General features: G+C 43.5%; 1 protein-coding gene across 1 annotated transcript in view; it reads left to right on the forward strand.

Annotated features, from left to right (window-relative positions):
- The window catches only part of LY86 (lymphocyte antigen 86), a 59,854-nt gene that overhangs the window by 26,837 nt on the left and 9,678 nt on the right, over window positions 1-23,339 (forward strand). Inside the window, exons 2-3 of the mRNA XM_023762750.1 lie at window positions 8,378-8,464; window positions 10,039-10,167. Coding sequence (XP_023618518.1) covers window positions 8,378-8,464; window positions 10,039-10,167 — 216 coding nt within the window. The remainder of the gene's footprint in view (window positions 1-8,377; window positions 8,465-10,038; window positions 10,168-23,339) is intronic.

The raw sequence follows: 23,339 nt of genomic DNA on the forward strand, positions 1-23,339 counted from the left end.
GCCTGATGCTCTTCCTGCCAAATGTCAGATACTCAGTGAAATGAATGAGAAGCTACAGTAGAATTCCCAGTCTCAAGCCACTATCGCACCTATAGGACAGGTTCTAGTTTTCTCTCATCCTCATGTTAAGATTCTGTGCTACGTGGCACCATGGTGCCCTCTCGGTAACACACAATACAACTGTGTATTTAGTCTTCATTGTTGATCTACTCCTAAGACTCAAAAGATCAAGCTCAGCCTCTAATGGGTCCTTATTTTTCCTAAGACATTTGACGAGGTATTTTGGGTAAAAGCTTATCTTCATTGCCGTGGTCTCTAATGCTTACCTTATGATACAAAGCCATCTCCTCCTAAGCTGATGGAAGCCAATCTCAGGTTATTCTGGGGGAGTGGAATTCAGAAGCCAAGGGGCCATGCAGGTAAATATCCCTTTCCATCAATAATGAATTCCATTGAACTTCATTTCTTTTACAGTTAGAAGCAGACAAGTTGAGGGATCTAGAATTTTGAATTTGGTAGCACCAAACATACCTTTATACTCAATAATGCCTTTACTAAGCTTACCAGATAGACTGCAGATGTTGGAACCATCTTGCATTACAAACAATAGGTAATCTACTGTGATGATGTCCATTCCATTTTTGTTGTAGTCAATATCAAGAACATATTTAAGCATTTTGATTAGATAAGAAGCCAGATCATATATCAGACTTTAAATGTGTGTGTGTTTCCAATGAAATGCTGACCAAAAAGTCTTGAATGGGGATGAAACTACTCTTATTTGAAATAGTGGCCCATCAAGGGTCCTTGCCATGCCATTCTATAATGATAAGATTTGACAGGTGTAAAAAAAGAAGAGATCAGGAAATGACAGAACAACATATAATTAGAATATATTTGCCACACTGTAGGTCATGTCTTTCTCTTCCAAGCCAGGGAAGGAGTATGGAGAAGAGTGGAAGGAACACACCACAGTGGCATCAAGAACAGACAAAATGAAGGCTAATTCTGTGTTGTTATGGTAATGAATTTCCAGCAATGGCATCTCACTGATCTTACTCATTATACTCCTTTTAGCGATGCACAGTGACCCTTTCATGTTTTCCTATGAATCACACAGGAAAATTAAAACACCCCAATCAAAATACAGCTACACAAGAAGGCAAATTTTCAGATTCATGCATAACTAGACCTGTATCGTAAACAGAGTACAAGCTTGCAGAATTGGTAATCATCCAACCTAAAGGAAGATGTCAAGAGAAAATTCTGTTTATTTTGTTTTATTTGGAAAAGAATTCTGAAAGATGACAGGAATATCTGCTACCATTTGGACTAGGACTGGGTTTTCAACTATGCTCAGAAACTCTATCCTAAGTGCCAAAGCAAATTCCCACTATTACGATGACGAAGCTAATGCACTAGCACCTTCTCAGAAAGCCTTCCAAGTGTGAGGAGAAATCAATATTAGTGGCCTCACAACTTAGGCTTTCCAAGTAATAGCTGGCGCCCAGCAAACCTGCAAGTACAAGCTCAACTTCCCTTCTGCTATCATCAAAGTATCTAACTTTCTTTCCTTTCCATCTATTTATCCAACCAAGTGACATTCCTGGACACATTTACTAGAATAGACTCTAGTTATCTGAGATGAATAAAACATAGTTCCTACCCTAGTATAATCTATGAGAGGTGCAAACTAGCAATACTTAGCACATTCGTGATGATAAAGGTATAATAAAGATATACACAACCTGCAGTGCGAGACCAGAGGAAGGACAGATGAGGAAAGGGCAGACAGCATCCTAGAGAGGCATGCAGTTGAGCTGGATTGTGAAGGAACAAAGGCCCCAGAGAAGCGATCTAATTTTTCCTGTATGAGACCTAAACCTCTCACAAGACATTTATTGGAAATTGTTCAAATTGATTTTTGCGCAGCAGATAGAGGTAAATATGTCTTCTGAAAGTAGAGAATTAAAACAAGAGCCATCTATCCAGCAAATAGTGAGTTAGCACCTGCCATTTCAGGTGCATGTCAGACACAATGAGAAAGGGAGGGTAATCAAAGACATAAGAGGATATAATATAATAAGATATAATAGAAAAGTCCTGCCCTGGAAGATCGGACATCCGTTGGAGAGGCAAGGCATTATCACATAACATATTGAGTAAGTACACAAGGCAGTCTGTTAGATGCTAAGTAACTGGCATAGATCATAAGTTCATAGGAATGGAGAGAAAGAAGCTTGTGGGATGAGGTGACATTTCCCATAGAGGTCAGGATTTGGATAGAAAAGCAGTGAAATCACAGATCAGATCACATCACCCACTCCCTCTAAAGGCATCATTGGCTCCCAGGAAGTTATTGGCTCACTCTTGGTGCTTCCACAGGACCAGGACATCCTATTTATAATACTCCTGAAACTGAGATGGCTTTTTTTAACCTCTATATCCCAAGCACTCCACATATTTCCTCCCACAAACGTGCGGAGCCATTTAGAGGCATTTTAATCTTGAGCTAACTAACTGTTGACCATATAATAGCTGGAAGGGCTGTGAATGCTCAACTGGAAGAGCTGTTGAGGATTCGGGCAGCGTGACACAAAAGGCCTCTGTGTTGGGGGACTCTATGTCGAAACTTGTTAGGCTCTGGCGCCAGCTGTTCGGTGAAGATGTTGTTGTGAAGGCATTGTGGGTATGATTAACATTTCCAATAAGAAGACTTGGAGTAAAGCAGACTGTCCTCCACACTGTGTGGGGGCCTGGTCCAGTCAGCTGAAGACCTTGGGAGAAAGGACTGAGGTTTCCTGAGGAAGACGCAGTCCAGTCTCAAGACTGCGACATGTAATCTCAAATTTCTGGCCCGCTGGCTTGTCAGCTGTGCCCACCACCCCAAACTGTGTGAGGCCATCCCTTATAATAAACCTCTCAGGTAGATAAATAGATGATAGATACATAGATTAGATATACTATATGTATTTACTATATATATCCTCTATGTAATACATATACAGGATGTAATTACAAAGGCAGTGTTTATTAAAATACATTTCATTTTCATTTAACAGCTATCGGCTTTTAAAGTGTGTATACATTTTGGGGACACCCTGTATATTATACATATACAATAGAATATATATATATATATTCTCTAGAGAACCCTAATATACCCCTTTTATTAAATAACAAGAAGCTACCTGGTACGATTTTATTAAGCAACCAGAAGCAAACCAGCTTCACTCACAGTCTCTGCCCAAGTGTTCTTCTTTCCATAAACTGTTAGAGTTGATCTCGCCAGTGCAGCTAAGCTGAGTGTTAATGGTAAAGCCTTCCCATTCTCTATTATCCTTCCCTCCCCTCCCCAAGCTGTGCCTCTATTAAAAGCATGCTATGAAATATGCTTTGTAATTTCTAACTCCTAGAGTCAGCCTGTATTCTGCTCACAGAACACGTAGGAAGCAACACCAGTTCCTAAAGTAATGGGGTTACAGGGGGTGAACCAGAAGGTTAAGGTATAGTATTAGAAGAAAAGGCAGTGTTCTGGGTCTCAGATGTCATCCAGGATGGGTGCAAGGACAAAAAGGGAGGGGGGAAGGGGGAAGGGAAGGGAAAAAAGAGAGAGACACAGAGAGAGAGGGAGGGGGCCTGGAAGGAGGGGTAGGGAAGTATGGGAGTGAGAGGAGGGAGAAGAGAGAGGTGGGAAGAGAGCAGAAGAGAGGAGAGCAGCAGGAAGAGGGAGAGGGAAAGAGAAGAGAGAGGGAGACAAACTTCATGTAGCAGGAAGGACATGGACAAGCTTGGGGATGGACTTGGATATGAACCTGGGAGGCGAGCGGAGAGGAGGCTGGAGGAGCACCAGCTCCTTTTCAGGGTGGCGCTGCTGTAAGAACTCCACCTCTCATGGGGCAGGAGAGCCAATGCTCACCCACCTTGCATTAGTTTTTAAAACCTAAAAAATCTGAATAAGTGCTATGGATTATATCTATGTCAGTTTCCTAGTTTTCATATTGTGCTATATTTTATGTCAGATGTTACCATGGGGGGAAGCTGGGTAAAGGGTACCTAAAACCTCTCTTTACCTCTTTGCAACTTTCTGTGAAAATATAATTATGTCCAAATATGAAATCAAACAAAACCCCTCAAGCAGAGCTATGAAATATAAAAATGGCATGAGCAGCATGACAGTTGGCTCCTCCTCTATCCCTCAAACCACCTAACCCAGTGACCAGGCTGCAGGGCGCCCAGCAATGCCCTGGCTCGGGACTTAATGCCATGGAGCCTGGGACCACACTGCCGGGCCCAGAGGCCTGCACTGCCCAGGGCCCACCAGGCTCGCAGCCTCCCTGTCCTCGGCGGGGAATGCCCCTCCCGAGGCTGTGCCAGTGGGTTTTGTTTCCTTCCCCTGGGTCCAGCTGAGACCCGAACACTGGGTAGAAAATACCCAGGCGAGCTTGTCTTCTCCTGGACGACCACCCGGTCCCAGCCCGGCCCCGGAGAGCACAGGCCTCCTCCAGAGCTTCAGGCACAAGCATGTTCCCAGAGCTGAGATATGTTAGACCCTGCACAGGCTACACCTCCTGTTTACCTAGGTCTGTTCCACTCCGTGGGTGATCCCCAAGCAGTTCCAGGACACGCTGACTGCCGCTGCCCTTGGCGAGCCGGGCAGATGCTGAGCTGCTTTCCAAGAGCCTCTTCTCAGTCCCAGGGACTGGCTCTTAGCTGTTTAGGGGGGTAAGGGGGGGCGGCTGGGAGGCTGCTTCCATGCACCCATGTCCCAGGATGGTGGGGGCAGCAGGGCATTTGGGGCAAGCTGGGCTCACTCACTCTAAGTACTGTCTTCCCTTGGGTGGAAGCCATACACGTCAACAAGGAGCTTAGAGGCTGAGGGAAAATATTTCACATGAACAGACTATATTTTACCATGAAGCTTTGCTTCTTTGCTCAGTTTGTTTGCTGCTCTCTATACAATGATGAGTCTGGAGGAAACATTCTCTCTGCCCTGGAAGCCTGAGAACACCAACTCGCACTAACTTCCTAATTTACTCTTTCACAACATCCAAGTGCAGGTGATGTGTACGTGTTACAAATCACCTGAGCAAGTGTCCAAGGGAAAGTCTCTGCCTCGCCCCCGATCAGTTCAAATTCTTTATAAAGAGAACTTTAAAAATGCAATCCACCACCTTTTATTCTGGCAGGTGATTCTGAGACAGTTGGTAATCTGGTAACTGACAAAGCAATTCTTTAAAGCAGCCGTTCTCCACAACTCCACAACTTTAGCTTGTCCCCCAGGGGATATTTGTCAATGTCTAAAGACGTTTTTGCTCCTCACAGCTGGAGTTGAGGGCAGGCGTGCTGCTGGTATCTAGTGGGGAGAGGCTAAAGATGCCTCCCACGATGCACAACACCACAAAAAATGTGCATGTAACTCCTATTATTAATTCAGCAAACAAGTATGTGGAACCCCTATAACCTTAAGGCATTATGTGGGCCCTGAGGCTGGGGAGCCCGCTTGGCAGCATCTGGTGGAGGAATGTCAGAGGCCTACAGATGATATTAGGGCATGCTGAGTGCCTGAGTGCAAACACAAACCAATAGGGGGAGGATATGAGATTGTGAGGATGGAATTGGGGAATGGGAGGAACTGATGTCATGTCCCCCAAGATGACTGCAAGCTGCATATTCACTCTCAAATGTAAAACGAAAATAACTGATAGGAAAGATCGCCAAGCCCAAGGCGCTTTTCCAGCAATCTCATTTTCTGTGTTTCTAAACACATCTTCAGAAAGAGGTAGCCTACTGCTTTCTTTGTGACTTTGTTCCTTATTACGATTATTTTCCTAACAATATTTTTCCAGTATCAAAGACATATTTTATTTCCTTATTTTGTCCTTAGTTTATTCTCTCTATCTCTACCTTTAAATATCAATAAACATACAGTATCATTCTGTAACTGCTAAGTAGCTAAGCATTACACACTTGGCCTCTTTTATTTTTCCTCAGATAGCAACCTAAATGTATTCACAATTTTCAGATGTACTTTTCTAAACATCTGTTAGTTGGACTCTCTTTTTCAACACCAAGTGCCAAATATGTAACAGAAACAATTGCATTTTTACCCGCTGCTCCTACTTTCCAAGCTGAAGGAAGCCCTTGGACAGCACAGAGAGGTTTATGAAGTAAAATGAGCAGAAGAGAAAAAGGCTTTTCCCCCCAGAAAAGTTAGTGGCCAGATTAAAGGTCACTAGATTCGGTTTGCAAGGCTGAAATTGCCTAGCGATCATTTCCACAGCAAAAACCACAGACAATTATGCATCCTCCAGGTCAGCAATGTGGGTGATAAAACTGTCTGGCACACTATCACTGGCAAATGTGAGCTCATAGCTCAGCTGAAATTGAAACCAGTTATGAAAGAGAACTAGCAGATGCCACAGGCCTGCACACACATATTCCAGGCGATCTTGCAAATCAAGTAATTAACATGCATCTTTGAGGCTCTGCTTTGTGAAAGCCTCTGCACAACACTAAGCGGCAATAAAGTATGTGTTTGTTTGTTTGTTTTTTATTCTGGTTTTAATCTTGACCCTGCTAGTTAATAGCACCTCTCTGAGTTTATATGTTTTTATCTATGAAACGGGGAAAATCATACCTATCTCTCAAGATCATTATTTGTTGCAGCAGTCTGGACCTGGTCAGGAAAACAGGACCACGTCAGTTATTTTAACACAGAGAATTTATTATAGGGAATTGCCTAAGCAGTTCCTAGAGAACCAAAAAAGCAAAAAGGGGGCAATGAAGATGCAGTTACCACCCCAAAGGCTGGGAGAGCAGAGGGCAGAGGTTGGAGCTATTAGAACCTAGACGCTTGAAAGAAGAGCCCTGTGGGGCCGAGACACCTACTTCGGGGGGAAGGGGTGACAGCTTCTGAGGTACTGTCATCACAGGAGCTTCGGGGCCCGCAAAGCTGAACCTCTGCTGATTCTGGGAAGGGTGCAAACGAGAGCTGCACATGAACCAATTGCCACTGCCAGGGTGACACGCCCTCGCCAGGTGACACTCTTAAGTACCAGCAAGTACTCAGGAAGGAGCAAGTCTCTCCTCCCGCTCAGCCTGTTTCCCTCTGGCACCTCTAGCAGAGGAGAAACGTGATTTCGAAGAGCCTCAGCCTCACAAAGCAAGAGTTCGGAGGCTGGGTTTGGAGCTGAGAGACTGTGGCTTACTACACGGCCCTTTCATCCATTCATTATGTGATTTATCCAGTGCTTGCCATGTGTCCGATCGTGAGGCTCTCGGCTAGATGCTGGGAGTCTGAAGAATTCAATGGAAAACTCATAAATAAAGTGCGGCAGTTCAGTGACTAGTGCAATGTAGACCCAGCTCTCCTCTCTCAGGTCCGGTGAGAAACATAAAGGAAAAAGGAATGGAAAACAAAACACCAGCTCCTACTTTTTAGGAGTTCTGCATTATGGGGTAAATCAAAGAGCAAAGTATAAAATCATACATGTTTGTACACTTTAAAAAGTATTTCAGACATAACTGTTTTAAGAATTCAGGAGCAAACAAATATTGTCAGGGACTATCAGGGAAGCCTTCACAAAGACAAGGGGAATGAGCAACACCTTAGTACTTAGACAATGGCCCAAAGGGGTGAGACCATAATAAATGGGAGGAAGCACGTGCGTAACTCAAACATGGTGGGAACTTCCTGGGTGCTTACATTGCAGCCCCGGCCTCAGGGAATGGAGGGTGGCTTTGTGACATGGAGGGTGGAAGATGGGGCTGGTAGAACATTTCCTGACACTCTTCTAGGGGATAGATGGGCCATTGGAGTTTTTTGAATAAGTAGAAGTTATGCATGAAAAAAAATTATCTTTGTAGCCCTTATCAGATCTAACATGATACCTTACATATAGTGAAATAGTTGAGGAAAGAGTATTACATTGAATAGGATGGGATGGACTGGGATGGAATTTTTAAGGAAGGTCTTAATTTTGAAAATCTGCATATAGATTCTTCTGTTTTAATTATAATAATAAATACTTTGGGAAGTATTTCGAGCAATCAATGAGCAAGTTTAAGTCTAAGTTCCGGAAATAAAAAGATTCAAGCAATGATAAAAATTTAATAAGTGAAGATGTAACCCACCAAAAAGACACCGTGCTCATTTCTCAGACTGAACATGACATTGGGCAGCGTTGGCTTCAGAGACTGGGAGGGGTTGTTGAAAGTATCATGGACCTATGCAAAAAATGTATTGGGCAGTATGTTTTTTAATCAATTTTAGTGACTCATATAGAAAAAGTAATATAAATGGTGTGAATTTTGAATATGAGTCTGCAGAGTATATGGTGTACTCACACCTAATCTGCTGTTTTTCTCTTGGCAGATCCATTACAAGATTTTGGCTTTTCTATTGACCAGTGTTCCGAACATTTAAAATCAAATATCAACATTAGATTTGGAATCATTCTGAGTAAGTAAAACTATTGACATGAAATAAAACAACCTCTTCCTGGCTCACTCACCCAATTACTTGTATTAACTGGAATGGCTGGCTCAGCCCCTGCTCCCCAGCACTCTGTGGAATTAAATCTACTTCCATCTTCCTCTTCAGTTCTCTCTCTGGGTAGCATCCAGATAGAGTAAAACTCTCATTTAATGTTGTGATTTTTGTACTGAAAAGACTCTAGGCACTCATTTGTATGATATAAGCACCTGGAATCAGTATACCCGACAGAGAAAGAAAATATTTTGAGCTTAAGCATTAATGTTTGCTCAGGAGAGAGTTTTTGTTTAGTTATTTCAGCAACGAACAAGTCTACTACCAGCAACATGGCTAGTCTTTGTGTTATTTCATTTCCCAAACAGCTAATATAAGTTCTTCAATCTTGACTCAGTGAAAAGCGTGTAATATCTTCTCACTCCACCCCAATCAATGAGCTCAAATGCTTTCTGATTGTTTACATTTGTATGGTCATGCCATAACAATTAATCGTCATATTGCTATAGTTACTAGAGTATCTCCTTTCTAAAAGTGTTTATCAAAACCAGAGCAGAGGATTTAATAAACTTAGCATGGGGAGTCGGTCCACAGAGATGGAGGGAACATTCCCAGAGTCTAAGGACCCTCATGCATCCTTGTATTTCTCAAACCTCACACAACGTCTGGACTCTATAGCAGCAGCTCAAAAAATGCTATGAGGAGAGACAGAGAAATGCAGAATGAAAGGAGAATGGAGCAGAACATAAAAGGGGAATGGAAGAAAGTTTCAGAAAGAATTGGAAGCCAGCACTGCAGAGCACCCTGAAGCTTCCTGTGTAACTATGCTACAACATCTGCCCAGCAACAGTGGGGGTGTGCAGGCTTGCCCACACCCCGGCGCTGTCAGGGAGGTATCTAATACTATGGGGCTGAAAAGTGATAGAAGCCAGACCTGCAGCCACCACATTAAGGGGCCATGGCATCAGGACAGGGGAGCGCAGCAGATAAACTATCTCCTCCAAGCAGATCAAGTTTGTGAAAGCACCTCATCTCATACTCAGGGCTGGCACCACAGTCCCCTGCACCACTGCCTAAATCAGTGGTTCTCAACCTTCCTAATGCCGCGACCCTTTAATACAATTCCTCATGTTGTGGTGACCCCCAACCATAAAATTATTTTAGTTGCTACTTCATAACTGTAATTTTGCTACTGTTATGAATCGTAATGTAAATATCTGATATGCAGGATGTATTTTCATTGTTACAAATTGAACATAATTAAAGCATAGTGATTAATCACAAAAACAATATGTAATTATATATTCAATATGTGTTTTCCGATGGTCTTAGGCGACCCATGTGAAAGGGTCGTTCGACCCCCAAAGGAGTCGCGACCCACAGGTTGAGAACCGCTGACCTAAATGCTGTTTTACCAAGAAAACTGTTCCCTGTGCAGCATAGACTGCTGGAAATGCAAGTTCTTGGGGCTCATACTTGTATAATTTTTGAATGTTTTGATATGCAGCAAAACCCACACTAGGTAAAGCCCATCTCTTTTCCTTTAGGAGAGGACATAAAAGAGTTGTTTCTTGATGCAAGTCTCCTGACGGGAGGAGTGCCCTTTTTGAATTACTCCTATCCCATCTGTGAAGAGGATCTCCCCAAGTTTTCTTTCTGTGGAAGAAGAAAAGGGGGTAAGCTGTCTGTCTTTCTCACTGATTGCTGAGGCCCGGGAACAAACTCTGCTGAGGTCAGGACACCCTGGTGGGGATCTGGGCCCTGCCCCTCACCTGTGGACAAGTTTCACCTCACATGTCAGCATCTAAGTGCTGTGTCGTATGCTGTTACATAAAAATAACCGTAAGGCTCGTCCACAGGGCCTACCTGACAAGGTGGGTGTGAAAATCAAATTAAACACCCATATATAAGGTACTTTACAAACACAACATGTGTTAATGATGGCACTTCATTAATTAAAAAAAAAAAGGAGGGTTGGCAACAGAAAGAATCAGTAGCTTCCCCAAATCCATTGCTGTTCAGTGTCTCCAAGTTTCTCCTCAGCAATCTCTTTACTGGCAGGGTCTCCTCAATATAGCAATGGACTCTGAAAAAGAAAAAAAAATGGGAAGCTTTCTGACTGTCAGCATTTTACTGTAGTCTTTCTCATTCCAGTCATTGACTGATGGGGCAGTAGGTGGCTACATTCAAAGTACAGATGTGTAAAACCCAGGGTATTATCACTCTTTCTCCACCCACTAGGCCGCCATCCCTGCCATCCATACCTCAGTAGAGCCCAGGAGCCCCCCTCCAGCCTGTTCCCACCTCGCCTCTCCTCCCAGTCCTCACCCACCATCTTCACCAAGACCCTGAGATGCCTCTGTTTATTTAACCAAAAGTTGGGTCTGCTCTGTGACTTTCCTTCCCCAGAAATTGTTCCTTTCCTCTTCCCAGGGTCTCCTTACCTTCCCATTGGCCAAGGGGGAACATGCCCCTAATCCCACTCCCTTGAGATACTCACTCATCTATTTCCTCATTCAAGGAAGCTGGAGGGAAAATCACCTAATTATGCTTCCAAACAAAGGCTCTAAAGAAATTGGATCCCCTTCCCATAGTGACATGCAAACTCAGGCACATCCGTGTATTTCCTCAGCACGGAGGGCTGTTCAGTAGCTGGTCCCTATTGAACTTTTTCTACCTGTCCTCAGCCATTCCTGTCTCAGACTCCTCACCCCACAATCAGCCACTTTTTCTTTCCTTCCTTCCCTTCTTCCTCATTCACTTCTTCCTCCCTCCCTTCCTCCCTTCCTTCAATACTAAGTCTCTACTGTGTGAAAAGCACTTTGGGGAGCCTGAAGATGAACCAAGGATGGTTTCTGCCTTCAAGGACATTGATGATGGCCTAGAGGAGACTAGAAATCCACAAAACTCTGTGTGGTGTGTGCATTAGAGGCACAAACAAAATGCCAGGAAATGTGAGAGTTATAGTTCATTCCCAACAGGTTGACCTCTTGGAAAATGGAAAGTCTGAAAAATGTAATATAGAATTATTTTCCTGTTTGCCTTAAAGTTATTTGAAATTTGGTTACAGGCTTTTCAGCATTCATTATATACTAGTGCGTGTGTATATATATATATATAGTTTGTGCACAGCATAATAATGCTGGTAGTCTACAAGCATTCCTGATTTTATAAAATGTTTTGAGGAATTCAAAGCATCTTGAGCTGATAATTAAATAATAATCCCCGAGAAGACTGACAACTCAGTAGGCTGCCACCTAGAGTCAGCATCTACAGTCCTATCTCCCACGTTTGCTTATCTTTCCAATTTCCCTCAAAAATAATTATTTTTGAACCCAAATGTGGAAACAGGTATGCTTGGAAGTACTACTAGCTTAGTAAGAAAGAACCCATACTGGGCTGTCCTTTTGTTCCTACGCTCCTACTTCCTTCTATTCTCCAGATCAAATCTCCCCACCTCCTTCCTGGAAGATGGAATTGACTTCCAACCTGGTTTTCCTACTTCCTGACTGCTGCTGGGGGGAGGGGTAGTCTTCCCAAATACAGTGTTGATCATGTCACCCCCTTCCCAAAAGATTTCAGGGTTCCCATTTCTATAGAACAAAGTCTAAGTTCTTCAGTGAGCAAGGTTCATCACGGATTGCACTCTAATCAGCTTCTCCTGCCACATCTTGGCCCACATGCACCTTCAGCTACAGCTTCATTGAATTATTTGCCACTTTCTGACCACACCCTGTGTTTTGACACACGTGGTGCTGTTCTGATGCTGCCCTTCGCCTCCATTGCCTGTTCCCCATTTCTCTTCTATCCAGACTTCACTCAAGTATCACCTCCTCTCAGAAACCTTCCTCCTACCCCAAGCCAGTTAGTTGTTCCCTCTGGATGCCCCTGGTGTATCCCATCCCCACTTATCTCATCCATCATTGTATTTTGTATTCTAGTTATATTACGTGTGTGCATGTATACTAGTATGTGTGTGCCCTTTGAAAGCAGGCACTTCAAACTTTGAACTCCTTGAAGGCAGGAATATTTCTTGCTCCTCTCTGTCTCTGTAGACTTTGCAAAGAGAGACCAGCACAGAGTAAAGATGCAATAAATTCTTGTTTTATTGAATTTGCATGTGACAAAATGAATGCAAGTATCCCACCTCCTGAGTGACTATCTAATGATCCTTACGCATGCCACAAAGACACAGGCACATCCAATCCCAGAAACCAGTAAATTATCTTGATCTTCCACATTTAAGAAAACCTATTTTTCCTCTGTGAGTGGTTTTAATCCTATATAATAAAAGGGTAATATGCAAATTGACCAAACAGTGGAACAACAGCACCACAACACCAGTGGCCCCTCACCCCTGTAGGCTCTGTTCCCGAGCGGGTCCCTGGAACCCGATCGGGGGCGGGGCTGACAAACTGCCGGCAGTCCCTTGCCCCAGCCGGCCCACCCCTGATGGCTCCCATCAGGTGGGCTGGCTGGACCCCACCAGTGCATGAATTCATGCACCGGGCCTCTAGTAGAATTAATAAAACAGAAGAGATATTGTCCCCCAAATTAAAGTGTTCAATTTTGTTTGGCAGCTCAAAAAGCTGGTTTTGCCTTATTCAAATGCTGGGCAGCCCTTCAGACATTTATTTGCTTTGTTGTCATGGAGTTGATAGCTTCATAGGCAGGCTGAGAAGCCAGAACTCGGGAAATTGCCAAGAAATTTCATATATATATAAAATGATCAGAAAAGTAATATACAAATGCTACATGCACAAATAATTATGTAAATTACTAAACCAGAGAAACTAAAACCTTAAATTCAGAGGCTTCTTGGGTTATTACATTTTTTTAACCCACCCATCAACCCAGTGCAGGAATGATGCTGCTGAAAAGAAGTGATGACTTCTAAGACCAGAATTAAGAGAAAAACATGCACCAAGGAGGACCTAAGGCAATACAAACCCGAGCATAAGCTGTTGTTGACATTTTAAACAGAAGCAAAGTCCCTCTGGGGCTCACAGGTCCTTCTTAGCAGAGCAGTGAGAAAACTTGGCATCCACTGTGGGCAGCCCATTATGGTGTCAGTTGTAGATGAATTGTTTGATACTTCCATGGCATTATAGAGCACCCCTCTGCAACCTGCACCCCGCTGACTGTAATCCGAGCCAGATAAAAACACAAAATGGGTCAGGCTTAGTGAGACTGTGTGGACAAAATGTTCTCTTTCCTTCTGCATCTTCCCAGCTAGCTAAGACAAGAGCACATTGGATTTAAAAACCAAGTGATAGTCTTTTGGCATTGGTAATTTGGGCGCAATAGCTTCTAAGTCCAATCATAGGGGATTGACTAAGTAGACTATTGTCAGGCCAAACAAAGGTATTTAAATGGCTTTGTAGGAGAATATTAAATTACATTAAAATAAACATATAAGGCTATTGTTAAGTGACACAGAAGCTTGCTATAAAAGAGTAATCACTATTACATCCTGTCTTTATTTAAGTGTATGTAAATGTATACACCAAAAAAAAAGCTTTAAAATAGCATACACCTAGGTGCTGAATAGTGGTTATCTCTAAGTGATGGAACTGCAGATCTTTATTTTTATCTTTTTTTTGAAATCTCTTTTGCTTTTATAATAAATACTAGAGGCCCAGTGCATGAAATTTGTGCATGGGTAGGGTCCCTAGTGGCTGCCGGCTGCCAGCCAGGACCTCCCTTCCCCTGGCAGCTGCCTGCCGCAGGCCGGGGCCTCACTTCCTGTGGTTGGCCAGCTGGTCCCACCCCCTGGTCAAACTTCTCGTCAAACTCTTGGTTGAACTCCCAGTCAAGGGGACAATTTGCATATTAGGCTTTTATTATATAGGATACATGGTTACCCCTTTAATTATATACATTCTATATCCTTTCTCTGGGACACCATTAGCCCCCTGTACCCAGGTTCATTGAGAAGGGATCAAAATGGGCCACTATTTTAATTCCCACTCCATTAATGCTAGTTTAGGTCTTTTCTCTGCTGATCACATAGATTAATCTGCTTTACTTGATCTTCATGCTTTTAAACTGGCTCCATCAGCTCCACATCAATTAAATTGAATGTCCTTAATAACTACACCCAATTACAAACCCTAAGGAAGGAAGCTGCAGTAACTTTCTTAATATTTAAGTTAAGAACAGTAATGCTGGTAGAACCTCTGTGTGGTTAGTCAGGTTTGGCCTCGTCCACAGTCACCAATTGTGCCCTTTCCCCAGGTTACACATTACTTAGTCCCATGCTGTTGTCTTGGTTACACGTTAGGCACATGTGGCTTCTCAGCCATGAAAACATAGCTAGTCTAAGTTGAGATGTACTGCAAGTATAAAATAGAGACTCAATTTTAAAGACTTAATATGAAAAAGAGCAAGATATCTCAATCAAATTGTTATATTGGTTATCAGTTTAAATGATAATATTTGGGATCTATTGACTTGGATAAAATATATCATTATTACATTTATCAACAATAAAATATATTATTAACAAATTGTTAAAATTAATTTTACCTATTTAAATGTGCACCCCCCCCCCAAAAAAAAAAAACCACATGAAATTATACATGCTACCATCATTATATTTCTACTAGAGGCTTGGTGCACAAATTCGTGCATGGGTGGGGTCCCTCCCAGCTGATTGGGGCTGATCGGTCAGGAGGAGAGATCGTGGGAGGTTGGCTGGCCGTAGGAGGTTGGCTGTGGGAGTGCACTGACCACCAGGGGGCAGCTCCTGCAATGAGCATCTGCTCCCTGGTGGTCAGTGTGCATCATAGCTACTGGCCGGTCATCCAGTCACTTAGGCTTTTATATATATAGATTAGGCAATGATGCATTATAATCTCCCTTTACAATTTTCAAGATTCCCAGACCAATTAATTCAGAATCTCTGGTGGTAAGACCCCAGCCAGGTGATTTCAATGTTCAGTCAAAGCTGAGGAAGGAGAAGGACCTTAGCCCCAGGTAGGCATTGCACAATATGTGCCAGGGACCTTTCCAGGCAATAACTACCTTACTGTTTGCACCAACCTTATGACATATAGAAACTACTGCTACTAGCCTCATGTTAACATATGAGGAAATTGAGACCCAGAGAGGTTAAGTAACTTACCCCGAGTCACAAAGAAAGCAGGCAGTGGAGCTGGGTTTCTCCCCAAAACGTTGGGTTCCAGAGACTTGCTCTTATCCTGTCTGCTACCTATCCTCTTGGAACATAAATGAAACTGCTGGAGAAGTATATCTCATTTTAGCCCTCCACTAAGACTGAGAAGTGATCAAAAGACATGACCAAATTATAGAAATCAAATCATCATTTTGGGGCATAACCAGCCATTATATAAGGCAGTGTTTCTCCAAGTGTGGTCCCCAAACTAGCAACATCAGCCTCATCCAAGAAATTTTAATAATGCAAATTTTTACTTTCTACCCAGACTTACTAAATTAGCAACTCAGTGTTTAGGGCTTACAATTCTGTACTTTATCAAGCCCTTTAGGTCACCAGTCCGCAAACTTTTTCTGTAAAGGACAAAATAGCAGACATTTTAGGCTTTGCAGATGATATTTTCTCTACTCAACTCTGCTGTTACAGTGTGAAAGGGGCTACAGACTATATGGAAATGAATTGTGCTGTTTTGTTTTCTCACTTCTATCTAAGGTTAGCCCCTACAGTTCTCATTTTCTGACCTAGGCTTGATTTCCTTTCAGAATGAGTGCCCATAGAAATGCCCACTCTCTTCAGGGAAACCTGACATTTAACCATGGAGGTATGGTCCATTCCCATAGCCCCAACAAGATTATCCCACAATTGTCTGACTTCTCCCAAAGTCTGGGTTTGTCAGCACAAAGCAACACCACAAACAAGGCACCCACAGCCTGTCTAGCTTGGAAATGAGTTGAGTTCACCCCAGTCTCTTTATTCTGTTTTGATTTATCAAGAGTTCAACGCACCTTGATGTCCATTCTCAACAAAATGGGGTTCATTTTGTTTAACAAGTTTCCTATAATATCCCATTTTAGGAAGATGGGAGTGAAACAATAAGTGAAATAGAGCAAAAAATTGATTGTAGGATTTATAATCTGGGAAGTATGACTAAGCCCCTCTAAGACCCGCTCACCCCCCCCCCAAAAAAAAACATGTAGGGTGAAAATTACTCAAAGGAACAGTGTGGCTCATGTTTTGGCTGTCTAGAATATATTGTATAGGGCTATGTAGAAAGCAGACTCTCAACTGGACATGAGCCTGGAGATCTGGGCAAAGACCCAGATTAAGGCCATAAAGTAAATAGAATGAAGACAGGATTTTCACTCTTGATGACAAAAGACACATCAACTGTTATGCTTGTTTCAGCCCAAGCCTCTGGGAGTTCTAGCCAGGGTAGGTCAACCCAGGCAAAAGGCATTGGTTTCACAGCACTAAGTAGTAATTGGCTTTCAAAAATGACTTGTTTATTGTTTTACAGATTGACTTGTGGATATCAATTGTACCTACCCTCTTGCCAAAACCAGCTAAAATTAAAATAAAGGCCTGTAGAAAGAAGTTAAATAAGTGAAGTGAAGTGTGTGTGTGTGTGTGTGTATAGTGTGTGTGTGTGTGTGTGTGTATGTATGTATACATACTATGATTATAAACTAGGAAACTGTGATTGACATTGTTGAAACATGATGAAAACTCAAGAGGACTTGATCTTACATGTGTGACAGATCCCAGAGAGGTGCGAAAGACAGCAGGCCCCACAAGAACTGCTGGTGTGGGGTGCACCACCCCTGTACATGAGCACTAACCACTTTCAGTAGGAGCAAAATCAATTATGAAATACATGTACCAGATATGAATACACTTCACTTCATGCAGAATGTAAGCTACAGAAAAAATTGGTTGTGGATTTAATTTTCAATGCATCTGGAAAGCTTGCAATTAAATATTGCAGTGACACCTTTTGTAGGCTGAAGAATCCTTTAGATGAAAAAAATAACTGCTCCCTGATGTATCTTTTGTGTAAATCTGAACTTTCCTGCTTTCACTGTTTGTTCAAAGTGGGGAATACATCATAATTAGATGAATTTCAATGCACGACAGAGTAGATCCCCTGAGAAATGTATTTAAAGTCTGACATGAGATTGTCAACAGGGTGGATATTTTCTCTGATAGCAGCTACGAGATTCTGCAATAATACTGGTTTTACATGTACAGATAAGACAAAGATACAAGCATAGCAGGTACTCACATTGGCTCCCTGTCCTTCCTCACGGCTAGAGCATTTCTCATCTGTTCCAGTTCATACTGAACACATGTGTCCGGCCATCCTTGAAACATCTGTAATTGCTGAGCCTTCTCAATCTTTGTAACTATTCAAAATTCAGTCCGAATAGCAACTCAGATTTCATTGGCTAGATTTCTATTGCCTTAGCTATCTCTTTTTCTAAGTGCTCCTTTTCACAGGTTTATATAATGGAGGACATTTGGAAATTGCCTTAACTTGGAAAAATTCCTATAAATGCTCTCTGCAAAATGCCTTACACCTTGCATTTCTCTGGTAAAAGATGGGCAAAAGCCACCTTCCAGGCAAGTGCTACCTGGAAGAAGCTCCACCATTAATCTATGCCGACGACCTAGCACCTCCATAAAGCCACGCACCCCTATAGTAGGCCTCGCCTCTCATCTGTTTAACACTCGCTGCACCGGCATTAACAAACGCATGCGCCAGGAGTGCGGTCATTGGTTTGTGCTAGAGGAGAAGGCGAAGGCCTCAATTTTAAAGCATGTCTTTACCGGGATAGCACTTCTGTCCTACCTGTTTGTTCACCTTCAATTTCTGGGCCATTAGACCATCTGCTCTATAAGCTCATTTGCTTCAGGCTTTCTGCTCTGCTGGTCCCCGCACCTTATCCACAGTCTCTCCCAACCGCAGCTTCAGGTTCCAGCCTTCATCAACTATTGCTAATAGCCCTGATGACAAAGTGGCTTAGGTGGGAACTCGTGGCTTCACTTGCCATGGATGAATCAATAGACCTGCAGGGCGAGTGATGTTCTCTGCCACCTGGGAAATGGCAGTTTCTCCCGCCATCATCATTTGCGCTGTCATTTTGTAGTTGCAGGCAGCATGCTACCAAAACCAATATTATTCTGAAAGAGTGTTCTGTTGCCTGCCGCATCACACTTGCTGCATCGGGAGCAGGGCCCCGCCCAGTCCAGTGGTTCTCCAGCCTGAGCATCAGCATCACCTGGCAGACTTGCTCCACCACAGACTGTCGGCCCCACCCCCAGTTTGCAATTCAGTACAGCTGGAGAGAAGCCGGGGAATCTGCATTTCTCACAAGTCCCCAGTAAGGCTGCTGCTGTTGGTCCAGGGACCACGCTTGAGAGCCACCAGCCTAGCACATAATAAGCACAAGCTAGACGCACAGAGCTGGACCTCTACTGCCACTTATCGTTATGTGACTGCAGGCAAGTTCATCTCTCTGAGCCTCGGTTTCTTCATCTGTATGATGAGGAAAATACGAGTAACCTTACACGACTGTTAAAAAGACAAAATGGGATCATCTGTGTGAAGGCGTTAGCACAGAAAGCCGTTTGGCACAGGGTCAGCACTCGATAAGTGATAAATGCTTGCCACTTCCTGCAGCTGATTAGGGAGTTCTCAAGCAAGGGCACTGAGCCCTGAAGTCATCCATCTCCGAGTGCAAGTCTGCGTTTTCACAAGGCCCGGAGAGGCAGTACAGCTTTTGAGGCTTAGAATTTAAGGCCTTTTCCCTCAGAGGTAGCAGAAACTTGACTTTGGTCCAAGCTGCGTGGCCTCTAGCGGCTGACAAAGTGGGGGCTGCAGGCCCGCTTGCACCCCTGGGGAGAGAGCCCCATGTGCACTGCTCAGGGAAATGGAGATTGGCAGCACCATCTCCTCAGCCGTCAGCCTCTCTTCTCTTCATGTTTTATTCTTTGTCTGCATACTTCAAAATGTTTCGGGCAGCTGTGGATTCCTTCTTGTGAGTACAGGGTAGCAGCCGCTGCTACAAATTCATAGGGAATCAGCAAAAACAGCAGTTTAGTATTGAATTAACAGAAACTTCCCACTCTTACTCTGTAAAAAATAGAGCTAGAAACAACGGTCACCATAGAAAGGGCACCAGCAGTGACCAAGCCTAAGAGGACTTTTTCTTTCTAAGAACAAATAAAAACCAAACAAACAAAAGGAAACGCATTGCCTATTACGAAATCCTATAGCCTGGGAGCTTCCCCTCTTTTCTCAAATTCAAGCCTCTTAGTAGGAGCTAATAATACGGGGAAACTACCGTGACATCAGCCGAGTCTCTGCTTTAGTTGAGCTCAGCACATTGAGACTAGTGATGATCTAGGGCCAGAAGCATTTTCAATTTTCTAACACAATACAAGCTCCTTTACAAATCCGGGCCTCCTATGGAATTTCATAAGTTTGCTCAATGACTCAAACACTCACCTGCGTGCAGGAATCATTAGGAAGCTAATTAAGGAGGCTGACTGCCAGCTCCCCATATCACATCAAAGCTCTGATCCCAGGGATCAGTGGGTTTGCATTTTAACAGCATCCTGAGAGCTCTGATGTGTGTGGACCCAAGAGGCCCTCAACCTGCAAAAGCCCACCCTCACCCCCACCCCACCCCGTGATGTCTATTTCATTATTTCTAATCACATTGCTCCTTCCTGTGGCTGTCCCAGGTTTCTGGAGATCAACTCCATTTCTTCTCCTTTCTCTCCTCCCATCACCATCTCTTCATTTCCATTTCTGGAAATCCAATCAGCCCACCAATTCACAAGTTGTATTTTGAGAGTTAAGTGTTTATCCCCAGAAATAGGTTGATAGAGAAAATAGCTGAAATTCTCTTTCCCTCCTAACTGCCAGAGTTATGTATCTCATGGAGGGAACTGGGGCAGTAAAGACAGAAAGGTCTTGAAGGAGGAATACAGTTGGAATGAATCACTTCACTTTTTGAGCCTCGGTTCCTCCTCAATGACTTCATAATTGGCACTCTCTCTAGAACGTAGCCACTAGCCACCTGTGGCCACAGAGCGCCAGAAATGTGGCCCGTCCAAAGTGAGATGTGCTCTAAATGTAGAATACACACTGAATTTCAAAGACTTTGTGCAAAATAAAAGTATAAAAATAATTTTAAACATCTTTAATATTTTTATATTGGTTACCTATTGAAAATATAATATTTTAAATATTTGGTTTAAAATACATATATTATTAAATTAATTCTATTTGTTTCTCTTTCCTATTTTTCAAATGTGGCTACTAGAAAATTTTCAGTTACATAAATGGCTCACATTATATTTCTGTTGGACAGTGCTAACCTAAATCTGCTCTGTCCAGGTTGGAAGTCACTAGTCACGTGTGGCTATTTAAAATAATTTACATTTAAATTAAATTTAAAATTCAGTTCATCAGTCACATTAGCCACATTTCAAGTTCTTAATGGCCACATGTGGCCAGTGGTCACCAGATTTGAGGTTGCAAGCATAGCCGAGCCCCATCTCTGCAGAATGCTCTGTTAGGCAGCACTCACCTAGTGCCTTCTATGTTGCTCTAAGTGTTTTTAACAGTCTGTCCTGAACTCATTTGGATTAGTTTATGTTAGCAATTTTACTCTCTAGCTCAGCTGTCAGCCCAAGCACCTTCCATTTTGTCCAAATGTGGACAGCCCCTGTCTTCTCCCAAAGTGGGAGGCTCAGAGCCCCACAGGGGCAGTCCAGGGCATTCATTCTCCTTGCTGCTCTTTGGAATAAAAGTCATAGAACAGGTTATAGGGTGTTCAGATTTAGCTTCTTGGCTGGGTGGCTCTGTCATCAGAAACAGTTTTCTGGAACTACCCATAGCTCCTATGGGTCCTCATATGAATTAAGAGAAGGTATACTTTCCACCAGGAAGCATTCTTAGTTTGGGGTCCTCCCAGCAAAGTCAGAAACAAAAACCTGGGGGTGAATAGTTTATTGGGATGTGAGACCAGGAAGCAAGAGTAGGAGAGGAGCAAGAGGGACTCAGTGCAAGAGGAAGGGCCAAGAAGTGAGGGGTCAAAGAGCTGATGACCAGTGTGGAGAACTTGGGGAACTATAATGTGTGTCTCAGAATTGTCCCTCTGAAGGTTAGGAATCAATGGCACTTATCCCTGATTCTAAGTCTTTCTAAGTTGAGGATTTCCCTGGGGAATAGAGTCCCTGAACTTCCCCCCATGGGCTGCTTTGCAGCAGACTACTGTGGAGGGGCAAGCACTTGACCTGGGATATGGCAGAAGTGCAGCTGATGCTCACCACGGCTGGCGTGACGTCAGGATGGGCAAGGGAATGTGCACAGGATACCAGAAGTATCTGCAGGTGGGAGCCAGCCCAGCCCCAGGCTGCACAGTCCGGCTCAGCGGGACAGGAGCTAGATTTCTGCTCCCACTACCCCCTCGGCCTGGCTGGTTTGTGCAGCTGCATGTGGCGTGGCTGCAGGACCACCTCTGAGATGGTGCAGGCAGGGCTATGCACTGCAGGACAGACAAAAAGGACTGCAGCTGCTCTAGAGAATAACAGGAAATATGGCCGGGAGATGAAGAAACTGACAATTAGGACTAAAAAATATTATAAAATATAAACACTGGACCTGGCCTATCCTAGAGCTGCCTACTCACACTGCCTGGAATCCACTGAAACCTTGAAACCTCAAGGTTCTCCGGCCCCACGGGGATTCTGGCACAGGCAGTCACCCTGGAGGCAATGGGCACTCTTCTGAGTCCCCAGCCCCAGGCAAGCTCATTATTAATTTAAGTGATGTCTAACCAAGAACTGGCTCTGCACCCTGTGGGACCAGAAATGCAACAGCCTCCAGGCCAGAGACAGAAAAAAGCAGAACTCATGGTGGCAGCGAGGTGAGGAGCGGGGGGCCTGGCCCCTCCACCTGCCAAATCTGGGGTCTCTTTAAGGAAATACGCAAGGCAGGGAGAGAAAGGCAGACTGTATTTAGAGCTCACCACAATGGCCTTATACACTCGCTCCCTCTCACTCCAAAGAGGAGACTCTTGGTCTGCCTGCAACATTCTCCCTCCTCCCTCCTCACCATGGGACCTCGGCCCACAGGAGCTGCTGCAATGGGCCTTCCCAGACCCTGAGGTCCCCACTCACAGGAGGACAGGGTGAGGGCTGTGCTCCTCCAGGGCATCGCTGTCTCCCAGCCCCCGCTGAGCTGGGCAGGTAGGAAACGGGTTCAAATGCTGAATAAATAAATAAGTGATAATTTTTAAAAATTTGTTCTGAATATACTAATCGACCTATAAATTGAACTCTATATTATCCTGTCAAGCACCCTCATAATATTTATAAATTGGACATTTTTGTAATAAATTTGGAAAATGAGGGAATTTCAATAGAAGGACCAGGAAATGGCAGGAAGGCCATGCATTGGACCAGGCCACATCCTGGTTACTGAGAACAAAGGGCCGGGCGGCAGCCCGAGTCTCATGTCAGTCTAACCCAAAACCCTCTGTGACGTTTCATCTTCACAATTTTCAAGTCAATTTCCTCTCTAAAGACTCTATGTGCCAACCACACAATGATCTGGGTCAAAAGGCCTATTAACAGAAATGACTTCAGGTCTTCAGAGCCAGAGGGTGAATTCCTTTAATTCACTGTACATTTAAACTGCTAATGATTTTAAATGAAGGAAAGAAAGAAGTGGTAGAGATATACTGGGGCTCTTTTTATAGTACTGGGGTGTGAAAATGTTAATTAAAGGAATCACAGAATCAGAGAGGATCTGAGAAAGGAAGGAGCAGGAATTTAATTTTAGGTGTTGTTTCATCAGGTTAAAAAAAAAAATAAAGA

The sequence above is a fragment of the Myotis lucifugus genome, unplaced genomic scaffold (assembly GCF_000147115.1).
Source record: "Myotis lucifugus unplaced genomic scaffold, Myoluc2.0 scaffold_259, whole genome shotgun sequence".
NCBI lineage: Eukaryota > Metazoa > Chordata > Mammalia > Chiroptera > Vespertilionidae > Myotis > Myotis lucifugus.